This window comes from Mauremys reevesii, linkage group 8, assembly GCF_016161935.1.
Source record: "Mauremys reevesii isolate NIE-2019 linkage group 8, ASM1616193v1, whole genome shotgun sequence".
In the NCBI taxonomy this organism is placed as follows: Eukaryota; Metazoa; Chordata; order Testudines; family Geoemydidae; genus Mauremys; species Mauremys reevesii.
In genome coordinates, this window is record NC_052630.1 from 55,895,769 (window position 1) to 55,921,021 (window position 25,253).

At 41.1% G+C, this 25,253-nt stretch overlaps 2 protein-coding genes across 8 annotated transcripts in view; both read right to left on the reverse strand.

Moving 5' to 3' along the window:
• Positions 1–12,079, reverse strand: part of EDEM3 (ER degradation enhancing alpha-mannosidase like protein 3) — a 71,599-nt gene extending 59,520 nt beyond the window's left edge. For 2 of the 6 annotated variants that reach the window (XR_005583668.1, XM_039484647.1), the window contains exons 1-4: positions 11,695–12,078; positions 8,337–8,382; positions 3,479–3,579; positions 1,859–1,898 (exon numbers count right to left, since the gene is read on the reverse strand). Coding sequence is in view for 5 of the 6 variants with exons in the window: in XM_039484647.1 (XP_039340581.1) it covers positions 1,859–1,898; positions 3,479–3,579; positions 8,337–8,382; positions 11,695–11,852 (345 nt within the window). In the remaining variant the exon portion in view is untranslated. Of the gene's footprint in view, positions 1–1,858; positions 1,899–3,478; positions 3,580–8,336; positions 8,383–10,875; positions 11,176–11,234; positions 11,285–11,694 lie in introns of those variants that run through there. The other 4 variants (XM_039484648.1, XM_039484649.1, XM_039484650.1 and 1 more) reach the window with 3 other exon arrangements.
• Positions 12,080–17,157: 5,078 nt separating this feature from the next.
• The window catches only part of NIBAN1 (niban apoptosis regulator 1), a 108,560-nt gene continuing 100,464 nt past the window's right edge, over positions 17,158–25,253 (reverse strand). For both annotated transcript variants that reach the window (XM_039484644.1, XM_039484645.1), the window contains exons 12-14: positions 24,365–24,472; positions 21,542–21,653; positions 17,158–20,453 (exon numbers count right to left, since the gene is read on the reverse strand). In XM_039484644.1, the coding sequence (XP_039340578.1) occupies positions 19,141–20,453; positions 21,542–21,653; positions 24,365–24,472 (1,533 nt within the window). In that variant the 3' untranslated portion in view covers positions 17,158–19,140. The remainder of the gene's footprint in view (positions 20,454–21,541; positions 21,654–24,364; positions 24,473–25,253) is intronic.

A 25,253-nucleotide genomic window follows, 5' to 3' on the forward strand; every position in this document is an offset into this window, starting at 1 on the left:
TGGACCTGGCAGAGCCCAGCTCACAAATAGAAGACACTACTGGAGGGAGGAATTGGAACTGGAGAGTTTCCCACAGCTGCAGTTCCTGGCATGCCTGAAGGAAGGACCCTCTTTCTCCCTCTGGATCCCTGGGCTCTGGGGTGGGGAGTGAGCACGGCTGGTCTATAGGGTAGGGAGGGGGTGCGGGTGTCTGATCTGGGGAGGCACCCCACGGTTGGGCTCTTGGGGGTGAGGCAGGTTTCTGGCCTGGGGGCTCTCCCGGCTAAGTTCTAAGAGAAGGGGGCACAGGTGTCTGGGCCAGAGAGGCCCCTGCGGGTGCGGGTGTCTGGGCTGTGGGGCACCCCGAAGCTGAGCTCTGGAAAGCGAGCGTGGGTGTGTAGGCCAGGGGTGCCCCGCAGCTGGGCTTTGGGTGGGAGGGGGTGCAACTATCTGGGCTGGGGGGCCCTGTGGCTGGGCTCTGTGAGGGGGGAGGGGAAGAGAAACAGGAACTGGGGGTTTGTAGGGGTTTCTTTACTCACTCCTCTTTACTCCTGAGGGAATCCTTTTTGTCGTCTGTATTGTTACAGACATAGTTGCTAATAAGTATTTTGAAATTAATTCTCAAAATAACTGAAACTGGCATGATTATATTGTGTTATTTTGACAAAAAATAATCACAATTGTGTGTAAAATTTTTAATTTTTTGGCATAGAATTCCCCCAGCAGTAAAAGTCCCGGAAGTCAACAGATTAACTTGGGCCTGGTCTACACTAGAAATTTAGCTCAGTATAACTACATCACTCAGGGGTGTGAAATATCCACCCCACCGAGCAAGAGTTAAATGGACCTAACTAACCCTCTGTGTAAACAGCACCTCGCAGGGAGGCAGAGTACCTACACCAGGGGTAGGCAAACTACAGCCCAGGGGCCGCATCTGGCCCTCCAGACATTTTAATCCAGCCCTCGAGCTCCCGCTGGGGAGCAGAGTTGGGGACTTGCCCTGCTCCGCACAACTCCTGGAAGCAGCGGCTTGCCCCTCTCCAGCTCCTAAACATAGGGGCAGCCAGGGGGCTCCACCTACCCCAAGCAACGGGGCAGCTGTCTGCTGCCTCCACATAGGAGCCGGAGGGGGGACATGCTGCTGGTTCTGGGAGCTGCTTGAGGTAAGTGCCCCCCGGAGCCTGCACCACTGACCCCCTCCCGTGCCCCAACCCCCCTGCTCCATCCCTGATCCCCCTCCTGCCCTCTGAACCCCTCAGTCCCAGCCAAGAGCACCCTTCTGCATCCCTGCCCCACCCCCGAGCCCACACTCCGAGCCGGAGCCCTCACCCTCTCCCGCATCCCAACCCCCAATTTTGTGAGCATTCATGGCCTGCCATACAATTTCCATACCCAGATGTGGCCCTCGGGCCAAAAAGTTTGGCCACCCCTGACCTACACTGACAGCAAAACCCTTCCCATTGGCACAGGTAGTGTCTACACTGAAGTGCTACAGCGATGCAGCTGTGCTGCTGCAGCATTTTAAGTGTAGAAAAGCCCTTACATTAGCAGGGGAAGCAAATGCATATTACTGTTGTAAGTTAAAAAAAAAAAGTAACAGCAACACAATGGGCATTCATTTGGATCAACTACAAGGCCAAGGAAGTATTTTAATATTTAAAAAAAAATTCCAAGTAACATCACTGTCAATTGTATCCATTGTTTACAGGTCTTTACAACAGAGTAGCTGCCTTTTGATGGAATAAGAGACTTAACTGAGTTTCCTTACTTAACACTTCACCATTATTTCAAAAGAACAGAATTCTAACCTGGAAATCTGACTAGAGGTAGATAAACAGTTTATTCGTCAATTAAACATTGCAAAACAGATCAAACCTACCACAAGAGTGTCCAAGGTATCAATCAGTGTCAGTGAAAACCTATGAAATAACATTTAAACCAGATATATAATTAAAATTCGGTATGGTTTTGGTAGATATTATGTTATGATGTTATTTTTAACCCAAAAATCTTAGAAATAATGTGACGCAATCATCACAGATTGCCAGTTGATAAAAAATATGCTAGTTTTAAATGATGGATATTTAAACAGAAAGGTGTAAATACTGACCATTCTTCTTTGAATAGACATTAGCAACTCCTACTGACCAGAATTGGAGCTAATGAATAGTTTACACTTATGATGGTAAGAGTCATTTTGACTTCTTGTTTTTAGTTACCTTTGAAAGCTTTCTGTCATTTAAAATGTGGCTTATTAAACTAGCACAATGGCCAGTAGTCTCTTGTTCTGAAGAGCTGATAATGAACCCAGCCACACCCGTTTCAGCCATTGAATTCACTGGCGGCCTTAAGTGTGCACTGATGTATTGATGATTTCGCTAAGAAAAAAAATTGTACTATACAAAATTATTCTAAACTCTTATCTCACTTGATGAGGTCAATTCCATTTTTCTTGATAAAGGAATAACTACATATCAGTTAACCTCATGGGAAGAGAGGAAAAGTGGCTATAGAAATTACTAAACTATGTTTTGTTCCCACCACTTCTCTCATTTATAATATGACACAATTCTGCATTTGTGTGCATCTAGAACAGGGGTGGACAAACTTTTGTTCTGAGAGCCACATCTGGGTGGAGAAATTGCATGCAGGGCCATGAATGTAGGGCTGGGGCAAGGGTGCAGGAAGGAATATGGGGTGTGGGAGGGGGTGCGATGTGCAGGAAGGGGTTCAGGGCAAGGAGTTAGGGTGCAGGGGATGCAACAGGGGGCTCAGAGCAGGGAGCTGGGATGTGGCAGGGGGCTCAGGACAGGGAGCTGGGATGTGACAGGGGGCTCAGGACAGGGAGCTGGGATGCAGGAGGGATGCGGGATGTGGCAGGGGGCTCAGGGCAGGGGGTTGGGGTGCAGGCTCCAACCCGGCGTCGCTTACTTTGAGCGGCTCCAGGGTGGCAGCGATGCGTAGTGGGGCTAAGGCAGGCTCCCTGCATGCCCTGGCCGCACACTGCTCCCGGAAGCAGCCAGAACCACATGCCTGCGGCCCCTGTGTGTGAGGGTGGGGAGGGGGGGCAGAGGGCTCTGCGTGCTGCCCTCACCTGCGGGTACCTCCTCTGAAGCTCCCATTGGCCACGGTTCACCGTTCCCGGCCAATGGGAGCTGTGAGGGGCAGTGCCTGCAGGTGATGGCAGCGCCTGGAGCCCTCTGCCCACCCCCCTCCTCCCAGGGGCTGCAGGGACACAGTGCCAGACGCTTCCAGGAGTGGCGTGGGGCCAGGGCAGGCAGGGAGCCTGCCTTAGCCCCGCTGCGCCACGGGGCTGGCAATCCTGCAGGCCAGATCCAAAGCCCTGATGGGCTGGATCCGGCCCACAGGCCGTAGTTTGCCTACCCCGATCTAGAAAATCAAACAAGGGTTTTGAGTGTGCATCAGCTGAAGTATTAGCAGCAAAAATCTGTTAAGATTTGCATGTTCATAAAAGATAATCACTGCTTCAAATACTAACTTTCCCAAGGCATCGTCTACATCCCCACGACTTGGTTCCTGACCCCGAACCCGTCCACGGCAAGTTAAAGGCATGAGTTCATCAGCTGGGTAGGCATGTTCCTGTAAGAACAAAACCAGAAGGTAAAGAGAGTACAGTACAGTTTAATTAAATCATTGTAACCTGTTGAAAGGAAGCAGAATTGTAGTAAACTTATGAAAATCTATGTATCATCTATCTGGCTAAACTCAAACTCAAGATAACACAGCAGCAGCTTCCTCTTCATGGTCAGTGACTGACAACCGTTAAACCACATAAAACATACTAGCAGCCAGGCCATACAGTACAATGCCCCTTCTCCCCACCCCAGAGAAACAATAGTTTTGGAGTATTTAATGGCATTTCTGAAATAAATGCTCAATTTGAACACTTGAGGTCCATCTTGTGTTTCCTGCAACAAATGCACAGTAGATTGCATTTCTGCAGTGGAGATGATCTACACTGTGAATCGAGCAGTCTCTTTCCTCCATTAAAGAACTGATCTATCATCCAACGTTAATGCAAAAACAGTCTGGGTGGAAGACTTGCTTGTTTTACAAAAATGTGAAAATAAGCTCCATTTTACAGAAAGGAGACAAGGAAGTTCAAAGGTTAAGGATAACATTTTAAAAAGCACTTAAGTGACGTAGGAGCCTAAGCCTCACTGAAAAAAAAATCAAAGGGATAGACACTCCTAAGCCACTTTTGAAAACTGGACCTAGATGCTTTGAAAATTTTACCCTTTGTGATTTGTCCAAGGTCACAGAATCAGTGAAGATGCGAAAAGAACTCAGTCAGAATATAAAATAAAATACAACCAAATGACTACGTGTAACAAAAGAAAACATGACAAGTTTGGAGTAGTTTTTGAAAATGATGGCCATTTCAGGGGTGAGGAGAAGGATTACTCTCCATTGCTCTAGCAAAACAGTTTTACTCTAACACTACGTACTTCAGTCAGTCAGTCAGAAATAACGTCAGTATAGTCCAATTCAGGTGTGCTGAATAAAATACCTGTTTATGGTCCCACTGAAGTCAATGCAAATTTTGTAGCTGACTTCAATGTGAGCAAAATCAAGCCTTAAGGCCCTAGTTCAGAGTTTGGTAACTGTCAAAATAAAAAGCAACTAAAGTTGGAGAGTCAGAAACTGAAATAAGAGTGATACCAGAGACTGGTGAAATATTTTGTTGTAAGACTTGATTTTTAAGTTTCTTTTTAAAATAGCTTTTCAAAAATTCTATTTGCTCCTGGCTTTTTTGACAAGCACATAAAGTGCTAGCTTTTTTCTTAGTAATCAACAGAGGAAAAGGCAGGAAAGTATGTTTTGTACTTAGGCTAGTAAATTCAAAGCTTTTCACCAAACAGTTTTATTTTTAAACCACTACCAGAATGACACATGTAAAGAAATAAAAACATATATACAAATTTTAATTATGAACAGAGACCCAGGTTTTTTGGCAAGTTATGAGAATTACTAATAGAATTAGGAAAATAAAGCTTTATAAAGACCAAAAAATACTTAAAATAAATGTTGTACAAGGTGTTGACTTCCTATAAGACATGTAGTATGAGGGAACAATTAGTGATGGAACATGTCTACCTCAGTTCCACTGGTTGCTGTATTATACTATCTAATTCTAATTTGAGAGTAGAAATCTAATGAGCAGCATAACAGAAGCAAACGTGCAGCAAATGAATATAGGCAGTGGAACATATTCAATATCATTTATGAGTATGTGCTGTGACAGATTAGTGTGACTGTTTATCCAGACACATGGGGTGGGGAAGAAAAAGTATGGGTTGTTTTTCAATTGAGGACCTATCGTTCTTTGAAAACCTTGCTCCGATCACCACCTTCTATTCTTCCTGAGTTCAGGTAACAGAGCCGGGGTATAGCTCTCATTTTGAATATCGTGCTCTGTACAACTATCCTGAAAAACTGATTAACAACCTGTGAAGTAGAAGCAAATTCAAAATTAAGAGATCACTAGCTAAAATTGTGGAGAAAGCCAATAATCAGGTAATTCTGATAAAGCTACCTTCAAGACAGACAGAAAGGGAACATTACTCACTAAAACAAAAGTAATAGTCTACATCCTGAAGAGCAGGAAACACTCTGAAAAATGAGGGAATACAGGTTAGTTATCTAGATCTATCTAGAGATGGGTTAAGGCTTTGGGCCAAAAGCTGTCCTGAGTTATACCCCCTTCCAATTCAATTGAGACCAGTGGATAAAGAGATGTATCAAGGTCAAAATTTGGCACACAAACTACATAGGTTTAAACATCTGTATGTCTTAAATTTATAAGAACATGTCCTGATTGACAAATAGGGCTGTTTGGTCTATGTCAGGACTCCAAATTAAGAACAGCATTGTTACATTCCACTTGCAAAAAATGCACACGGCTACCAGTGCTGTATGATTAGGTCTATTTACCCAAGGGACTAACAACTGGTTTTTCACGTATCCTTTGTGAGAGTGTGAAGAAATGCTCCTAGTTATTAGACTTGTCAGTGAGGGAATAAAAAGCTACTATCTGCCCTCCCAATTGACATATGAAAAAGTATAAAAGATAACCCACTGCATGCAAACATGAAATGTGAGCCTAATCCACTCAAGTCCAAAAACACAGAAATAGTAAATTAACAATTTTCAGCTCCTTGTCTCAAAAACTGCTTAAAAAAAAAACCCCACACAACTTAATTTTCTTGCTATCAGTGTCAAGGTTGAAACTCCAGTCTTTACTTCAAGTTAAACAAACACAGAATGTGACTTGTTTGTTTAATGCTCTAGCATACGTGGCAAGTAAATATCCTTTTGACATTTATGCTTCCAGGATATCTGAAGTCATACTTCCTCTTAACCCAACATTTTCTTGCCACAAATGTAGAGAAGGTAGCTATTAGCTTCAAATTTACAGTAATGCAAAGTAAAGCACAAATATCTCAGCTGACTGAAGAGTTTTGTCCAACGTTAGGCAAGATAGGTTCTCTAATTAAAAGCAGAAAAGACAGAGCAAGGCAGATTGAAAGCCAGACATTTGTATGTAGTTGGGTTTCAAGTAACTCTAGAAATTATTTCATAGCCTACATACCTGAACATGTTTAATAAAAAACAGTTCTCACAATAGCTTCTCTTCTGTGCTTTAATACCTTTGGTATTTATAAACAGCAAAGAATCTCATTCACTGTATGCATTATCTATTTACATGTCTCATTAACTTTTAACCTCTTTGGAAGTTAAAGGGTTACAGCATAATATTGAGCCATACGGTCAACATACTCTCAAGGGACAGTGGTTTTCCATGTGTGAGCAGGTGCAATTTACGAAAGAAAGGTCTGTGTTGTAATAAGAACACGTATATCCCCAGCAGAGAAAATACAAAGATGAAAACAATTAAAATGTTTTTGTTAAAAGTACATACTTTACTAAACTAAGGTATCATAAGAATGACTGGTATTTCAGGCCATGTCTACACTACCGCTTTTGTCAGTATAACTTATGTCGTTCAGGGCTGTGGAAAAAACCTTAGATGGCCTTAGATTTTCAGATGTACAGTTAACAAGGGTCACCTGTTTCCCCCTAAATATTTCCCATTTCAGTGTATTGATAGTATTGTATTCTCATCAATAACTATATTTTAAATGGAAAAATTCTACTGTTTAAATAAAAATATTTATTCTGGAACAGGACCAAACTAATAAATTAGGATATAACAAGATTGACTAAACAACAAAACAGTTTCATGTCCAAGACAACTGAAAGAGACTTAAAATTGTTTTGACAACACTAAATTACAACACACACACACACACACACACATATATATATCTATCTTATAAATAGTAGCAAATGTGGACCACTTAATTTACAATTGTCTATTTAGCACCAGGTTATGTAATATGGGTCTGATGCTACAGGTTTTTTATTATTATTTTTTTTAAGTGAAATTGAACGTTTGTGAGCAAAGAAGCTGCAAAATCTACAGCAAATATAACATCACAAGGCAAATATGAGGTTACATAATTAATGTTAGGCCAACAAAGTGTAAACAAAGTTATCTGCAGGAATATATAAACATTTTTATATTCACTAGCACAACCAATACATTATTAACAATTATTGTGTTCACTAGAATTTGATAACTACAGACACGTATCTTTTCAAGTGTTCTTGGTCTGTAGGTATTTTGCAACATTTTTGTTCAGAGGTCTCATGCTACCAAATAAGTCAAGGGAACATTGATTTAGTAAGAAATTTATAAGAGGAGACAAACTACATTAAGAATAGCAAGCAGGTTTACATAGAAAGGTCCTGATCCTGCAACGAGAGAAATGCAGGTTTATCTGTACAGAGCCCCATTAGCTTTTAGCTTTATAGGCTAACTGTAAGGATCCAACTGGAAAAATCGGACTTTAAGACTATATTGCAACATCTTCCCTTTAAAATATTTTTAAATTCCATAACTTAGCACTTTTTATTTTCAATTATCTTTACAAACACTTAAATTCTTAGAGACTACTGCATTTCAGATCTAGGGGGAAAAAAATAAAAAAATCAAGCATAAGTTAAGTAACCTGTCAGGAATTCCTAGCTACTGTTCCTGTGATCAAACATTACTGTCCCCCTACATTCATATTTCTCATATGCAGACATTTCAAAAGAAAATCATATAAGCTGCACATACGAACTTCTACTTCAGTTTTCCCCCCAACAGAGTTTCAGCAAGTTTTTTTAAATCTGCCAGGTCGATGATTGCTGACAAATGCAAAACAAACTTTAATTTATGTAATGTAATGTAATGTAAGCGTAATTGAAGAAATTGGTAGTTTACTTACCATGTAATTGCTATAAGCATGATCAAACATTTCTAACACTTGATTCCTAAGAAAAGGAACAGGAAAAAATTTGTTGAAATAAGTATCAGTTTCATATTTCCTCTATTTGTCAAACTTTAACACAATAAAAGTACTGTAGTTTAATATCTGGAGATTAATATCAGATGCCCATAAAAATACATAACATTCACTTCATCTCTGGAACTTTGCCCAAGTAGAGCTGATTAAGTAAAACAACCAGTGGCAAGATATTTTATGGTCTGTTTGGACCTTATGAAAGAGAGGAGAATGGAACACTATCTAAAGCTAGTCCAAGAGTAGCAGGTGGTGTGCAAACTGACCCCCAACAGGCCAGTCCTGTAACACTACTGCTATTCCAATACTGGGGCTTCTTCTGAATAAAACTTCTTCAAGTCCCTACATTTATTGTGCAATGATTTGTTTCTGGGAGCGTTGCACTTGCAAAGAGAAATGAACTTCCAATCATAAAATCCAGTTTTCCAGTGCAGTATATTTTCATTTTTTAACCACAATTATTATACTGAAAAGACCAAATAGGCTACTAGATACTTTGCTAGACTCTAAAAATCATTGTCTTAGGCTATGTCTATAATATGCAGCTTTTAGCAACTGTAGCCACTGTTTGTCGGCATGAGAGAGCTCTCCTGCTGACAAAAAACTTCCGCCCCCCACAAGCAGCAGTGGGTGCTGTTCACACTGCTTTTTAGTCGATAAAACTTTTACCATTCAGGGGGATGTTTTTTTAACACCCCTGAATGACAAAAGATTTGCTGATGAAGTGCCAGTGTAGACATACCCCCAGTATAGACAAAGCCATAATAAAGACAATGGATTTATGGCTTATTCCAACAATCTGTAAGCCACTAACCCCCCCTTTTGTCCTATGATTACAGGGGTGTAAACAGGCCACGTCACCTTGAATGGTCCCTTAGAATATGTAATAACTACTTATGATAAACAATCTGTTTGGTCTTGTATTTAGCTGACACGCTGAGTTTCTTTCTCAGACCTGAAGAAGAGCTGTATTGCTGGAAACCCTTTTCTCTCTCTCACCAACAGAAGCACCCACCTTGTCGATCTAAGAACCAGTCAGGAGGCACACTCCTCATTCAGAAAAACCCCACTACATAGTTCTGTGTTCCTTCGGCAACAGTTGATATCATGAACACCAAAAGCTATTTTACATGTTAACGGAATCATAAGTTACCAGGTTCCATATTTTCCCTGAATTACAATCTTGGTAAGTAAAGAAAAAATGGTTTCAATATTATTTATGAATGTATATATTTGTAATGTCTAAATAGTGGTCATGATCTGAAATGTCACTATATTCAATGGCACTCACTCTCTCAATAGCTGCTTCCTGTCTTAGCAAAGACTATTTTACTAATAAAAGATAGGTTTTTCCCTACTATTAGTAATGCAAATACAGAGCAAGTTTGATTCTATTCTGACTTGGACATCATCAACAGTGTTCACAAAATATCTATTACTATTGCAGCTGATATAAGAGGCAAGAAGAACTCAGCTAGATTTTCAAACACCCAACTGAGTTTACTGGCTTGGCAGTTAAAAAAAAAAAATTTTAACTCATCTAAACAAGTTTATTATCAACATAGGAAAAAGAATAAACATGGACCCCAATGATGCCTTTTTCAGTCATTTCACCAATTATAACCATTTGATGGCCTCAATTCTGCAATTTAGCTGTGCAGGTGAAATCCTAGGCCCACACAGAGCACTATCTACTTCAACGTGACCATGTGGTCTACCTATACAGAACCAGATTCAGGATCAGAGTCAAAGCCTATAAACATTGTCCAACAATGATTTAGCACATTAAAAGTTTTTCTCCTTGAAACAGACTGTATTCCCAGACCATTATCTGAAGGGACTCTGTGGAAAGTACATTCTTACCATATAAATACATATAACCTCCTATTAGCATAGGTGCTCCAACCCAGACCCCTTAGTAAATAAACACCTCTGAAAGGAAGGTGGCTTCTTTACACCTCTGCAGCATTGCAAAAGCTGAACAAATACCTGAAGCAGTCCACATTTCTGCCTGTACTGGTAGATCCTAGCTCACCAATACATATATGGTGATGGTGCATACAGAATATAAGTAGTTAATCAATGCACCTAAAATGTAAACAGGCCAGGGAAAGGAGTCTAAATCACTTGGGTAGCCATGTGAGGAACACATAGCTAAGGTATTTTTTAAGACTTTGTGCTGTACTCAAAGTGCTTTGAGATCTTTGAATGAAAGATCCAATGAGTGCACATATTATAATTAAATGCCTTTTACCTAATGATCAAATAACTGTATAATGAAACCTCTTAATGAAGCTTCACAACACCCCTGTGAAATATTACTATCTTCATTTTACAGAAGATGACAGTAAGCACAAAGGAGGTAATGAAATTGTCAAGGTGACACAGGAATTATGTGGCAATAATGATCAGAATGCAGAACTGCTTTCTAAAAAAGTCATACTCTATGCACTGGAATACATACCTCATCACTGATGATGTACTCTTTATCCTTTAAATAATTAGCTTTATACACACATGCAAATTGGGCTCCCTAAACAAGCTACTTGATTGCTCACAGTGACTCGGCAGGGATGATTTCAACTCTTATCAATATGAAAGATGTGATCTCTTATTGCTCTAAAACCTTGACTTGTTCCAGAAACACTGTCATAATCAGACCAACATGCCAAACACCTAGTGAGTATGGTTTTGACCTTTGACCACTTTTACCCATAATTATATACAATGGCTGACTTGAAATTTTCATGACCACACAGATAGTAGGGGTGATAGGAGGGAGATGACCTGATAGGCAGGTAGATGTGACTGGGGCTATCATACCAAAAATTCAGGGAAGTATCAAAGTACATCTCTGAGGGGCTAGGCACCACTCTGATGCAGGCTGGGAACGTCACACAGGTCGCTAGCTGACGGTGCTGGGGATCAGCAGAGATCCATGCGTGGGCGGAGTGGGGCTCAGCCACACCCCAGTGGGAGCCGGGGGAATGGCCAGGCCCCATGGGGGAGTGCTCCCCACGCTCAGAGGAGGGCAAGCAACAGGCTCCGCCCGCACCCCTTCCACGGGGGCAGAGGCTGAGCCCTGAAGACGGAGCTGACAGCGCGAGGGCTGTCGCAAGGGCAGCCACATCGGTCACCCCCCCGGGAAAAGGGATGCCAGAGCAGACAGTGGCCACTTCCACCCGCCCCAAGGAGAGCGACGACTAGAGCCGGCCAGGATAAGCGCTCGCCAGCTGCGCACAACCCCGCCTCCCGCAACCCCCCGCCGCGTCTCCCCGCTTACCCGAGCCGGCGCTTTTCCTCCCTGCTCATGGCTCCGGCGGCCGGGGCGGCTGCCAGCACCGAGGAGGCGGAGAGAAGGCCCAGGGCCAGCAGCTTCCATCTGCCCCAGCGGGCTGCGGGGTCCCCGCTCCCCCCGTCACCACTAGCAGCTCCGCTCATGGCAGCAGCTGCCCGCCGCCCCGCTAGGCCCGGCTCAGCCCCATCCTCGCCGCACGCAGCCCGCCCCTCTCCCTGGCGGCGGCTGCTGCTGCTGCTGCCGCTCTCAGCGCCGCCGACGTGCAAACGGAAAGAACCGGCCCTTCGCTTTCCTGTGGCGTAGCCAAGGAAACAATCTCCTTCCGCGGCTTCCGGGTTCAGCCCGTCACGTGGCGTCGCTGTGGACCAATCGGAGCCGAAGGCGTTGGGGGGGGGTCCGCTTGTGGCACGTGATTCCGGTGAAAGACTTTAGTGGAGTGAGACGTGGACAAAAGGCGGGGTCGGCTATTGGCTCGGGAGATGGCGCGCGGGGACTGCAAGTTCCAGCATGCAACGCTCCACCCCGAGCTGGTCGCTAAATTCTGGAGGGAGCACGGGCTTCTGGGAGCTGTAGTCTGGATGAGTCTGAGCCGCTAGGCTTCTCTGTACCCTGGGACCGGTTGTTTGTGAGTTGCCCTGAAAGGACGTTATATAAAGGGCCTTACTTATAGACAATGAGGGGGCTGCAGTCTTACAAGCCAATTCAGTGGCTTGGGAGAGCTTCTTGCTGGCTCTAGAGCCCCACTCCTCCTGCTGCATGTAACAACTCAGTATGAGGCAAATGTCTTGTTTCTCAGCATTCACTCCACACAGGAGCACTTACTGCCTAAGGGAAGGGGGATTTCCCACTATCACAATTTTGGCAGCAGTGTCATGCTATTTGGCGTTTTTCTAAAAGCCCCAGATGCTGGACTCGTGGTTATGTGAGAACCACAGCTTTCATTTAAACAAAAAAGTTTCCAGCATTCAGCACAAGCTTGAAACCAGCATCTGCATATAGCTCCAAAGGCTCAGAAATTAAAAGGCAAATATAGACCTTCCACCCACGTCTTTCCCCCCCCCCCCAGCAAATAAATATATGATTTTTGAGGCCTGACTTTTTTTAAGCTTGAGACTGGCCCTACTGGGAAATGATTTTGCCATGAATAAAACAGTGAAGAGTGTCTTACACAGTTGTCCTATATTTTCTTGAAGCCTGTGCGGACACTGCCCAGCATTAGCATTGAATGTGACCTTGAGCAAATCACTTCAGTGCTCCGTGCCTCAGATTCTAGGGCGACCACCTTTGATGACTGGAAATAATGGAAAATCACATGAAAAATACAGGACAATGCTTTGTTTTAAGGCATGTTTTAGGGAAACTCCATTTCTCCCTTAGCATATCATGTATTTCTCTCTCAAGCATACCTTTCTACTGCCCTGAAGTATACAATGGAATTATCATAAACTTCAATTTAATGTTTAAAATGGTACTAATGATCAGTTTTGATACATTTCAATACATTTTAAACCAATTTATAAAACTCTTTACATGCACAATGGATATTTACTTAATTTGAAGTGCAGCCTTAAAAAAAATGTAGTAGGTTTCTGCAACCCAAGTCTGTTTACACAAGGAAAATATTCTTTCCACTGCTGCATTTGAGGTAGGACTGAACATATGTTTTCCACCAGTGTTAAGAAATTGGGAGGAAGAGGAGCTGGATACCATGTTTCACAGCTCCACCTTTTCCCCTACACACAGTACCTTCCTTGCAATAAAGCATACTGGTTTCCATATATGGCAAGCATTTTCTGTTTACTTAGCCATTGAACCTTTACCTTTCCAGAAATTTTCTAAAGTGTTCCTAGCATTTCCTTACTTGTGTTACAAGTGCATATAAGAATAGTTTTTAAAAGTACAAAAACAGAGGGCTAGGTAGAAAAACTTCTGAATGTTTTAACAGGCAAAGTCTCAAACACGAAGCCACATCCTTGATTTTAATTTTAGATGTGCAATTCAATGCAGTCTTAGAACACAAAAGGAGAACCTTTTGTTAAAAGGACTAGGTTTCTTCAGGTTGATTTCTACACTGAAAACAAGATTTAATCAACAGTTTCATTCTTTAAGTACTGCTCTGCAACACCTTCCTTTACTCATACAACAAATCAATGAAATAAGAGATGGTCCTTTGAAATAAGGGATGTATGGTCATCCCCAGCCATTCAGATTTTTGTGACAACAGAGATGAAACCCAGATGCTCCCACTACCAAAGCATAGGCCACTGCCAATGCAACTAAAGGCAGGGGGTTGATGTAATGAGGAGCTAGAGGCAAAGATATCTCCCCTCTCTCCAGCTTGGTTAAGTAGTGCTCCCTCTACCATCTTGGTTGGTGTTAAGAACTGTTGCAGTCTACATTAACCACTGGCTGAAGAGGAATCTCTTTTTGGTGTTAACAGTATAGAGCCCATGACACCAAATTAAGCACTTCTGATTGTATCCATTAGAGGGATGTAGCCAACAAATACTAGCCAGTAATCTACAGCACAATTATAATTGTAATGTTACATCAGTTAGATGCATTATAGTCCTGGAGGGCCATAGCTGCCTCTTTTCTTTTGACTGACAGTCAATTTTGACAAAGGTATTTCTCACCTTGCAGCCTATATTAAAATAAACCTAGAAATCTCTTTTGAGGGGGAAGAAGGTGATGAAGCAGAACAGCATCACAACACTACAATGCTGAGAACCTGCCCCAGAGGACAATACCTAAAAATTGGCAGCCTTATGGCTCCTGGCAAATTACAGTACAGCCCTAAATTGGGCAAAGTCTGAAAGAAAATATGGCTAAGTTATTCGGGCTACTTTCATTGTTCAGGCATTTGGCGAGCATTATATATAAATTTACTATAATTTTTTTGCTATGTGGATAGGGTCAACTCTGCCATACCAGAGGAACAGGAGGTGGCTGTGGGTGGCAAGCTGTTGAGTGTATATGTGGCATTATACATTAAATTTGTGGGGCATAAGGTAAGTATGGCTGCTTTGACAAAGTTACATTGAAGAACAATATTGAGTCAAATAAGAGTTTAGTTTTTCCTTTACATTTCAATTGATGTTGAATTTTCCAGCCAGAAGAGACAAAGAAAGGTGAGAGCATAAGTGAGCATCTGGTCAGTTCATCTTGAAATAGTGCAGCAATCATATCTTTAAAATAAAAATTAGAGTCGCCAAGAAGGCAATGTGTGCAATTATTACACTTGCTTAGAATGCAAAAAGGAAGTGCTCCATAAAACATTTAAACATACTCCATTTAAATCAATTCTGACTATATTGCACATTTTGTATGGCTGTATTGTAGTGACATGCATGAGTGGAAGATTATCTTCTTTAGGAACTCTTCTGGTTTTGTTGCTTTATAAAACAACATCCTTCCTGTACGAATGTTGGCACACAGGACAGAAACCTGTCTTTTCCATTCCTCTCTGTCATTTACTGCTGCTTCCATTTTGCTCTATGGGGTTGAGATTGACTCTTCTGCCCTCCCTCCTAGCTTTCTCAAGGGTGTCCTCGTTTCCTCACATTAGTTGGTTTCCACTTTACAAGTTCATGTGGGAGTCTGTATGATGGCATCTGGAGTACCAGTTGCTGCTTATTCCCTACCCAAATTCCCAGTCCCTCCACGTTGGTGACATCCTGGCTTGTCTATTATTTGTATTACTGTAGCACCTTGAAGCTCTAGTCCTAGATCAGGACCCTACTGTATTAGGCACTGTACAAACACAAAACTATGGAAGTACTTATAATGTCACCTGATTTGTGACTTTAAATGAAAACCTCGTTATTTCAAATGCCCTGAATAGCAAAAAATAGGGTAAAGGAACTGAAAATATGACTTAAAACATTTTAGTTAGAAACAATTCCGACTCTAATTTAAAAAAAATGTAAACAAAAATATTTTTCTATGGGACATTAGCTTGTTGCATTTAACAGTGGATTTAAAAAGTATCATTTGAATGGTTGTAAACAGCCTGGAGAAGAAAGGCTCTCTCCCAGCACTGATATTGGTCCCAGCTTTTCTGTTGTAATTTAAACAGTAAAGCCACAGTGCTACAATAGACATTTTTCTCTCTTATTCTCACCAGTGTCCAGAGTTCAAGTACATGGACTCACAGCCTGGGTTTATGACAAGTGAAAGTGAATTCAGAATTTCAGCACTTTAAGAAACTGTTTTTTAAGCCTAACAGTTAAACAGACAATATCTATTCTAGAGACAGCATCACATATCCCCACCCAGGATCATCAGAGCTTAGATCTACAGCTGGCAATAATCTGAGGTTTTTCTCTAGTGACCCCTCTGATAAAAATATGGACCAGCATGAATGAGATCTGAAGTAAACTGCATCTGGTATTTCTCACAAGTATCAAATTCACTTAAAAAACCCACCTCTGACATCCAGCAACGAAAGGGATGACCATATTTTATTTAGTTATAAGCACTTTACAAAGTTATAAGCAAGTTATAATGTGTTTCTTGTTTTGTCTACTCAAGCTGGTAGCCAATAGAAATATAATAATAATAACAACAATACTTAATACATATATAGCTCTTTCCCTCTTCAATGCACTTTAGAACTCTTAACCAATTAATTCTTACACCCCCAATTTATGAAGTAAAGGAATAAGTCTTATTAGCCGTACTTTAAGAAAATTCAATCTGGATAATGTTTCTGGAAATGCTAAGAAAATTGCAAAAAAAAAATTATGATTCATCAATAAACTATTACTATTGATCAAAGGTCCAAAGCAACCTTCCAAAGATGGAAATACCAGGGGACAGATCCTTGACACCATAGTCTGCTTTGCGCTGCTTCATTCAGAATAAAGCAAATACATTTAATGTTCCAAGACTATGTTGAGTTGGGGTATGCAACTGTTTATCCTTAATCTTAGTACATAGGAAACCAAGAAAAATGTAAATAAAAACACAGAACAAACACCTACTGATATGAATAACTTGAATTCAAAACCGTAGAACAAAAGATAATATACGAGATGAGTCTTCTCAGTTCTTCTCTATTCTACTTACAAAAATACCAACCACACTAACCATTTGTAGTCAACACTGAATTACCAAATGTGTACAGAGAAGTATTGCCCCAAATCTAAACCTGTAATGTGAATGATTAAATATTACTTTGGAGGAGAACGTTTATGTTAAATTCTCTTTTGTTCTGTACATATAGAACAAGGGTCGGCAACCTTTCATAAGTGGTATGCCGTGTCTTCATTTATTCACTGTAATTTAAGGTTTCGTGTGCCAGTAATACATTTTAATGGTTTTAGAAGGTCTCTTTCTATAAGTCTACAATATATAACTAAACTATTGTTGTATGTAAAGTAAATAAGGTTTTTAAAATGTTTAAGAAGCTTAATTTAAAATTAAATTAAAATGCAGAGCCCCCCAGAACCAGTGGCCAGGACCCAGGCAGTGTGAGTGCCACTGAAAATCAGCTCGCATGCCGCCTTTGGCACGCGTGCCATAGGTTGCCTACCCCTGATATAGAAAGTACATCAAAAGAATTTCATTTCTAAATAGCTTTAGTTGTAAAATGCAGTCTTTTATGTAGGAGATAATTGCTACTATCCTGCTATTCTTCTATCACACAGAATTCCATACTGAAAATATGTCTTTCCACCAAAGAAATGGTTACAAGAGGCATGCACTGATTAACTGTCAAGCACAGCTGAAATCACTCCTTAATGTTCTCTATCAATTAAAAAAAAAACAGGAATGATCCATAAGACGATTAGTTGACAGTTGGTTGTGTGAGACTTTAGTATGAACATTTCTGCAAACAAACAAACATTCATGACCAGTCCCCCCCCCACAAAAAAATCTTGTATTTTACTCTATTCCTATAATTATGATATATGAATACACCTTGTAGTAGCATTTATTTCACAACAGCAACCTTCCACTTGATCAAGTTAACCGATATCACGGCATTTCCAAACAGATGTTTGTCTGTTCAGATAGTGTCACTTCCCTGTTAGTACTGTATAACAGTTTGATTGTCTCATGCTATGGACCTTACAAAATTTCCTACAGTTAAATGCCAACAAGACTGAGGTTATGCTGTCAGATCTTTATTACCTCTTGAAAAGGACATTACTTTCCAGTATTATTCTTTATGGGTCCAATTCTGCAACCCTTACTCACACTAAATTGTACTTATTCCCTGCGACAAACTTTTAAGGTATCTCAAACCAACCTCTAAAATTGCAGATACAATTTTAATGCTCAACATACTAAAACTCCATTTTTCACTTCTATGATTTTTTGTGCATTGCCAATTTTTGAAGCTGCTTTTGAAAATATGACCAGTTTGTCTCCCAAAACCTAAGCACAACTAGCTATTCCTTAGCTCCTTTCCCTTCCATTGCATCAAGAAATTGGAGAGTAAATGGTATGATTATGGTATATGGGACTTTTCATACTTCATTCTGATTTCCCATGCTTTTGGGATTTGGTGGTACAGTCTTATGCATGTGACAGTACTGCAGTTCAGAACTTAGTATTTTGGATTGTGGGTGAATGTACTGTATACTAGGAAGTGCAGTAGGTAGGTGCTGCATAAGGGTGCTAGCTGGTTTTATTGTAAATATTCTCATTAGATTAAAAAAAAGAAAAGAAAGAAAATAGCTGTAAAGTGCTCTGAAAGGCTGTGTAACCCAGAAGTGCAGAGTGGGATTGAGAAACCTGCTCCCAGTGTTTTCCCAGTTTTAAATATAGCAAAAAAAATCTGAACATTTCATTGTCTTAATCTATGTCAAAACTTTAGAATACTTAAGTAATCAGTTGGCTTGCAAAATTCAAAATTTACATGCAATTTGGCTGCTGAACAACCTACTAATTATTTGTTTCCTGTTTAATTACTTGAGAGATTTAAATGTTTTCCTTCTAACACACTGAATGCAGATCCTAAATGAATTCATTTAATAATATTTTGATTGACTAATTTCAGCTAAGACCTGTTGTACTACTGCCAGTCCCAACCAAAAAACATGAGTCGGCCCCCCAAAAAACAAAATTATCTTAACATTTGTGAGATTTAAAAATAAATTTTTGGTTCTTTTTATTTGCCTTGAGGTGTTCAAGCATTTAGGGAGTCATGCTTTCAAGCTTTTCTCCACGAGGACTAGAAATTAACTTTTTTTTTTTAAATGAAAGCTGAAATTTGCAGGTAATAACCTGATTCCAGCAACTGGGCCTGTAACAAAACCCTCCAAGTACTGCAAAACTTGTGATAAAACTGCAAGAGTTGGCAACACTGCAATTAGGCCCATTCCTGCAGTCTTTACTCGTGTGAATATTCCTGACTTCAAGAGAACTGCTGGAGAGAGTAATGGCTGCAGGATTGGGCTGTATATTTCTGAAGAACACTTTTTACTCTTCAGAGTGCTGCTCTGTACAACTCTCCTCACTGTTTTCTTGTGTGAGGGTTTCACTTCCTACTGAGCTTGTGATTTCAGCACATAGAGAAGGTGCACCTGCTGGCTGACACTCATCACTTGCAGTAACAGTAAAGCTTTCAGATTTAATATCCACTGTAACCTCTTCCGTTCTAAGCTCATTTTCCTCTAGCACTAGTGAAACCTGAAAATCATCAGTTGTTTCTATTCTTAAGTTTTCAATACTCAGAATGGGTACTTGTGTTGCATCAGGACTTTCAGCAGAACACCCAGAAAAGCTCTCAGCCTCTGTTTCCATTGGGACAGCATGAATGTGATCTTCACCTGCTTCCTCCAGATCAGATCTTCTGTCTTCAACTATGCTTTCAGTGTGTGCCTCTGGTTGTGATTTGTCATGAAGACCTTTGCAGCTTTCCAGATCAGTATACCAGACACTTTGGTTAGTCTCCATTTCTGCCTTTGACTCTTGAGACACATCCAGTTCTTCAGAGACCTCCAAACATTCTGCTTGAGTCGCATGGTTGCCTGCCTCTGAAATGATCATTAAATTCATATTGCCTGTACCAAAACTGGATGGAAGTGGCTGCTCCACCTTGAGCTCGGAATGTTCTACTTCTTTATTCACTACCTGGTCTGTTTGACCGGTTTCTGCATTAGTTTTGCCGTTTTCATCACTCTCTTCACTATGTTCTTGCCACTTCGAAATTTCATATTCATTTGCCACTTCCTTTTTGTTCTCAGATGGAGCAACTGCTGGTAATTCAACTGTCACCATCAGCAAGCTTCTGATCTCATTCAGAGTACCAGGGACTGTAAGACTTCTCTCCTCTCCTTGTACCTTATTTTCTTTTTCAGTGTTCCCTCCAAACTCTGTCTCCACCGCATTTTCATTCTGGGAAGTTATCATTTCCTCCACATCCTTTTCTTCGTTAGGAGTAAAAGGATGAGACGCCGGTTTGTCAGTGATGTCTGTAATGATCACCTTTTCTCTACTAATTGCAGGACTGCTAGAAACATTGACATAAACTGCTTCTTCATTGTCTGATGGCTTTGTAGCATCATGACACTTCTCCTGGATCATTTTTTCTGACACAACAAGCAGTTGATTACTTTGAGTTTCAGTATCTGATGTTTCTGTTAAAGTGGTGGATAGTTGCTTAGCAGGACTGGCTTGTGCTGATCCTGAAGGGGTCTTCAAGTCAGTTAAACTGGACACACTTTCATAAGGCAAGTTTACGTTGTCCTCAAAAAGGTTGTGTTTCTTCAGAATGGCAGCTTCTTTTATTACTAAGTAGGACAAAAAGATCAAATGGATCTAAAAAAACTGACATTTTAAGAACACTCAAAATAAAAATACTCCTTTACTATGTTTCTAATATCATGGATTATTAACAAGGCCTAATTTTAATTATCTGTGCTTTTTTTCATTTCACTCAGCTTGGACAATGGAATGTTAATAATAAGTTACACTTCCCATTTCTCATGCACTAACAGACTGCTTCTGTTTGGGTTCACAACACTATAGGAGGATATTTAAATCTAGAACTAGAGAGCTTTTTTAATTGAATATCAAAAACATTTCTATTCATTTTTTTTAAATTGCAAAACCTAAATTTTGGGCCAGAAGTCCAACCAGAAAACCATTTAGAACTTGTGGAATACAGCAACTTCCCTATCATCACCTATACATATTGACTGAGAACTTTTTCGTTCTCTGATGCCCACACAGATAAATCTTTGGAGACTGCTCTTCTTAGTACCAGTGACCTATTGGCAATTATATTTTGGCAACATACTTCATTCAGTCTGAATGTCATTAGATGTAATCAATTATTTGAAAGTTCAGGGCTTTGAGAGTGGCTTTGGGGAAGTTCAGATCTGAATCCAAAACTTCATGGCTTGCCTCATCTCTTTAGTGAACTGAATCAAAACTCTTAGGCCTGGTCTACACTGGGGGGCGGGGGTTGAACTAAGGTACGCGACTTCAGCTATGCGAATAGCGTAGCTGAAGTCGAACTACCTTAGTTCGAACTACTTACCCGTCCTCACGGCGCGGGATCGACGTCCACGGCTCCCCCGTCGACTCCGCCACCGCCGTTCGCAGTGGTGGAGTTCCGGAGTCGACGGGAGTGCGTTCGGAGTTCGATATATTGCGTCTAGATGAGACGCGATATATCGAACTCCGATAAGTCGATTGCTACCCGCCGATCTGGCAGGTAGTATGGACGTACCCTTAGACTCTTAACACTTCCAACCTCTGGGAAAATTGGGACCTGGAGCTGAATAAGGCAGCTCCGATCTATCACTAGCTCTGAAATAAGACCTCACAGACTCCATTCTAAACATTGTTACTATCACCTCGGAAGCATTCCTACCTTTTAGGGTTTCATCAAGCAATGTCTGAAATAAAATCTCTTCATAGACATTCTCTACTTGTATCACTCTGGTGTAATCAGCAAAGATGTACTGTTCATATTTCTGCAACTCCTGTGCAGAGACACAAAGAAGGAATAAAAGTATAAAAATGTGGCAATCTGGGGTCCTCAAGGGTTCATCAGCCCAGAAAAGAACCAGCTCCTATGTGAGAGATCTTTTCATGATGACAGCTCTCCAGGTCTAAATGAGCTACATATGTTTACAGTATTTTTCACGTTTACCAGTACTTTTTATATTGCATCACCTTAAGCACTCTAAATAAATAGTTCTTATATTCTAAATAATGCAGAAGGTGAGGAAGTGACTGAGTCTATGCCTGTCCTCTGAGGCAAATTCATCCTCATCAGAGTATTGGGATACTCCGGCATTTGTTACTGGGATATAGCACCTGTAGCTCAGTGGTTCATATACAGCCCAGCTAGGTAGCAACTGAGTCATTACTAAGATTAAGATTTTATCATGGTTATTTTTAGTAAAAATCACAGACAGGTCACAGGCAACAACTAAAAATTCATGGAGGCCCATGACCTGTCCCTGACTTTTACTAAAAATAACTGTGACAAAATGGGGCTGAGCCCCAGCCCTGCTGCAGGAAGAGAGAGGGTACAGCACCTGCCTCCATGGTGGCTAGGAGCTCTGGGGTTCCCCTGGTGTCAGAAATAGCTGGGAGCCTGTGACAGCTCAGAGCTCTGGGGTCCCCCCACTGCGGCTGGCAGCTGCGGGGGCACCCACCACCCATGGCAGCTCAGAGCTCCAGGGCCCCCCACCAGCTGTGACAGCTCCAGCCCCATCACTCCAGGGTTGAAACGGAGAATGTCATGGAAGTGACAGATTCAGCGACTTCCATGACCTCCATGAGATAATCTTCATTACCACTGGATGGCTATTTGGTGGTATATAGGAAGGGAGTCTAGAGGCCTCTGTCAAGTTCTTAGGAAGGTATCTGCATCACGAAAACCACCATCTCAAATGGTCTTAATAGACATCCTTGTTGGCTTACCAGCAGAGAGGTATGTGAACTATATTACTCTCTCACTCCTAGAGTTGAGTACACGGAGGTACACTAGCAGAGTGACCGCAGGGAAAGTTTGCTCCACCACTGCCTTCCCTATCCCTGTTCAGTGGAGAAAATGAGAGGACTCCATTCTCCAGAATATTAAATGTGATAGAAGTTTTTGATTTCATGCTTTATTTACAAATAAATACCACGTCCTGGATATATTGCCAATTGTCTACAAACCGTAAAAAGACTATTAGATTTGTGGATCTGAAAACAAATAGAGAGGCATACCCTACAATGTACACATGTGCTTTTGAATATATTAAAATGTCATGAATTTCAATGGTCAGATGATTCACATTCACAGACTTACAAATATAACATGCTAAAATTCATTTAACACTGACAGCTTATCCACTATAATTTCTTACATCTGTTATGTTTCACACATTATTTCTGCCATACGTTCTCACAGAAAAAAGATACTGGTTATTCCTAAATCATCCCATGTGACAAACGAATACATGGCAGTGCAATTTAGAATACTGAAATGTATTGGTGCCCTAAACAGCTCCAAATCTATTCCTTCTTATTCCTTTTAACTATAGAAAGAACAATTCTGGTTTGAGACTGTTGACCATTTCAGACTGTTCACTCAGGGGCCCTGGTAATTCTGGGGTGCAAGACACGGAAAGCATGCAGCCCACTAGTGCTCCCAACCAAATCAGAGAGGACTTTGTTTTTATTTGTGGGTGGGGGTGAGGAAAAGAAATCTGAGACAGCCACACTGGGCTATGTCTACACTAGAGTTTTATACCTCATGTTAATTGATTAAACATACTAAGTAAAAAAGACTAATAAGGAGATATGTTTGTTTCATGTTTATTTATCCAATGGATAAACAGCAAAGATTTGTTGCCTGGAACAAACATGAGAAGAGTATCCACAGTAAGCTTGACAAATGTTTTAAGCACCCCTTGTTAGGTGGCAATTAATATGAGATACAAAAGTTTAGTGAAGATAAGCCCACAGTAGTTATATATCTGCTCAACTCCTTCCACTTCCCTTCCCCTACATGGCAGTTGGTGTTGAAGGTAGTTAACAGGGAAAAAGAAGTGAGCATGCAGACTGCTCCTCCAGTGTCCTACTGCAAGGAACAGACTTTCAGCTCAGTGGCCCCCCAGAGGTGCTGTAGAACATGAAGATGGAACTACAGGCTCAGAACTTAGAACCTTAGCTTTCAGCCAGAGAGAGAAGATTGGTTTGATGGTGTCAAACATCTGCCCTGACCTTGTAATCAGATTTTCTGGGGAAGCGTCTCCCCGAGAGACTGCCCCAGTGTCTCCCTGCCAAACAAAAACAAAACAAAAAACGCATAAAGACCCTGGTCCCTTCCTCTCTCTCCATAAACTGCTGGAGCAGCATGAGGGTTATTGCAGCCCTAGGGATGGAATAATTCCCATTTACCCCCACTGCATAGAAGAGGTGATCGGGATTTGCATAGGGCTGCCAAAAGATTTTAGAAGGGAACTTATTTATTTGAATTCTCTCCCCACCCCAAATCAGATCCACATCCATTATCATTTCACCACCACTGATGCCCCAAACTGACCACCCTCAGGATCATGTTGGCCCTGTGACCGGCCACTTTACATGACCACCTGTAGCTAATTTGCATTAGGTGGCTTAGGATATAGCCATCAGTGTGCTAATTCCACCGTCCCTTTAATTTTATTCCACATGGAGCCATAAAGTTACCTACTGGTTTGCAAGCTGAAGCCAGTGTTTTCTGCATTGTGGGCAATGTGATCTGTACCAATGCTTCCTGAAATATTTTCTTCCGTATAGTACTGCTGTCATAATCATATTGCTGTCAAAACAGACAAAAGAAAAAATACAGTTAGAACAATTAATCATTCATACAAGTAGTTTGTTCCCGTTGGCCTGTTCCTGCTGGTGGGCAACCCAAAGCATATGAATTGGTGTCTTTAAATCAAGGTTTGAGGACTTCAGTAATTCTGCCAGAAGTTATGGGCCTATTAAAGGAGTGGGTAGCTGAGGTTGTGTGGCCTGCAATGTGCAGGAGGTCAGACTAGATGATCACGATGGTCCCTTCTGGCCTTAAAGTCTGAGAATTCAGATGAGCACTCTCCATGAGAACTGCCTCTCTCATGGTATTTCAGCACTTTCACTTCTGGGACCAGTTAGAATTTTGGGGGCAGATCCTCTAAATTGTCATAACTATACTGAAGTCAGTGGATCTATGAAAATTTACACCAGTTGAGGATCTGTCCCTAAAAGTGCAGTGTTGCAGGCAAATGAAGTGTGCCATAAATATTTTTTTTAAATATTAGCTAAATTATTTTAAGCCAAATTTTATCCATATGGTTTGTCCATAGCTACTTGAATACCATGAGACTAGAGAAAAGCATGGTCCAATGATTTGAGTATAGGAGTAAGAAAAACAGAATTATTATTTGAAGTCATCAGACCATTTAGGAAGGACCTAATTCTCCACTGCATTGCACCTGGAGTAGTCATTTGCAAAATGCTACTAAATTAGCGTTCTCCACTCACTTACACCAGATGTAGCATTTTACACTAATTTTGCACAGGGATAGATAAGGTGTAAGGCAGTTAAGAATATGGCC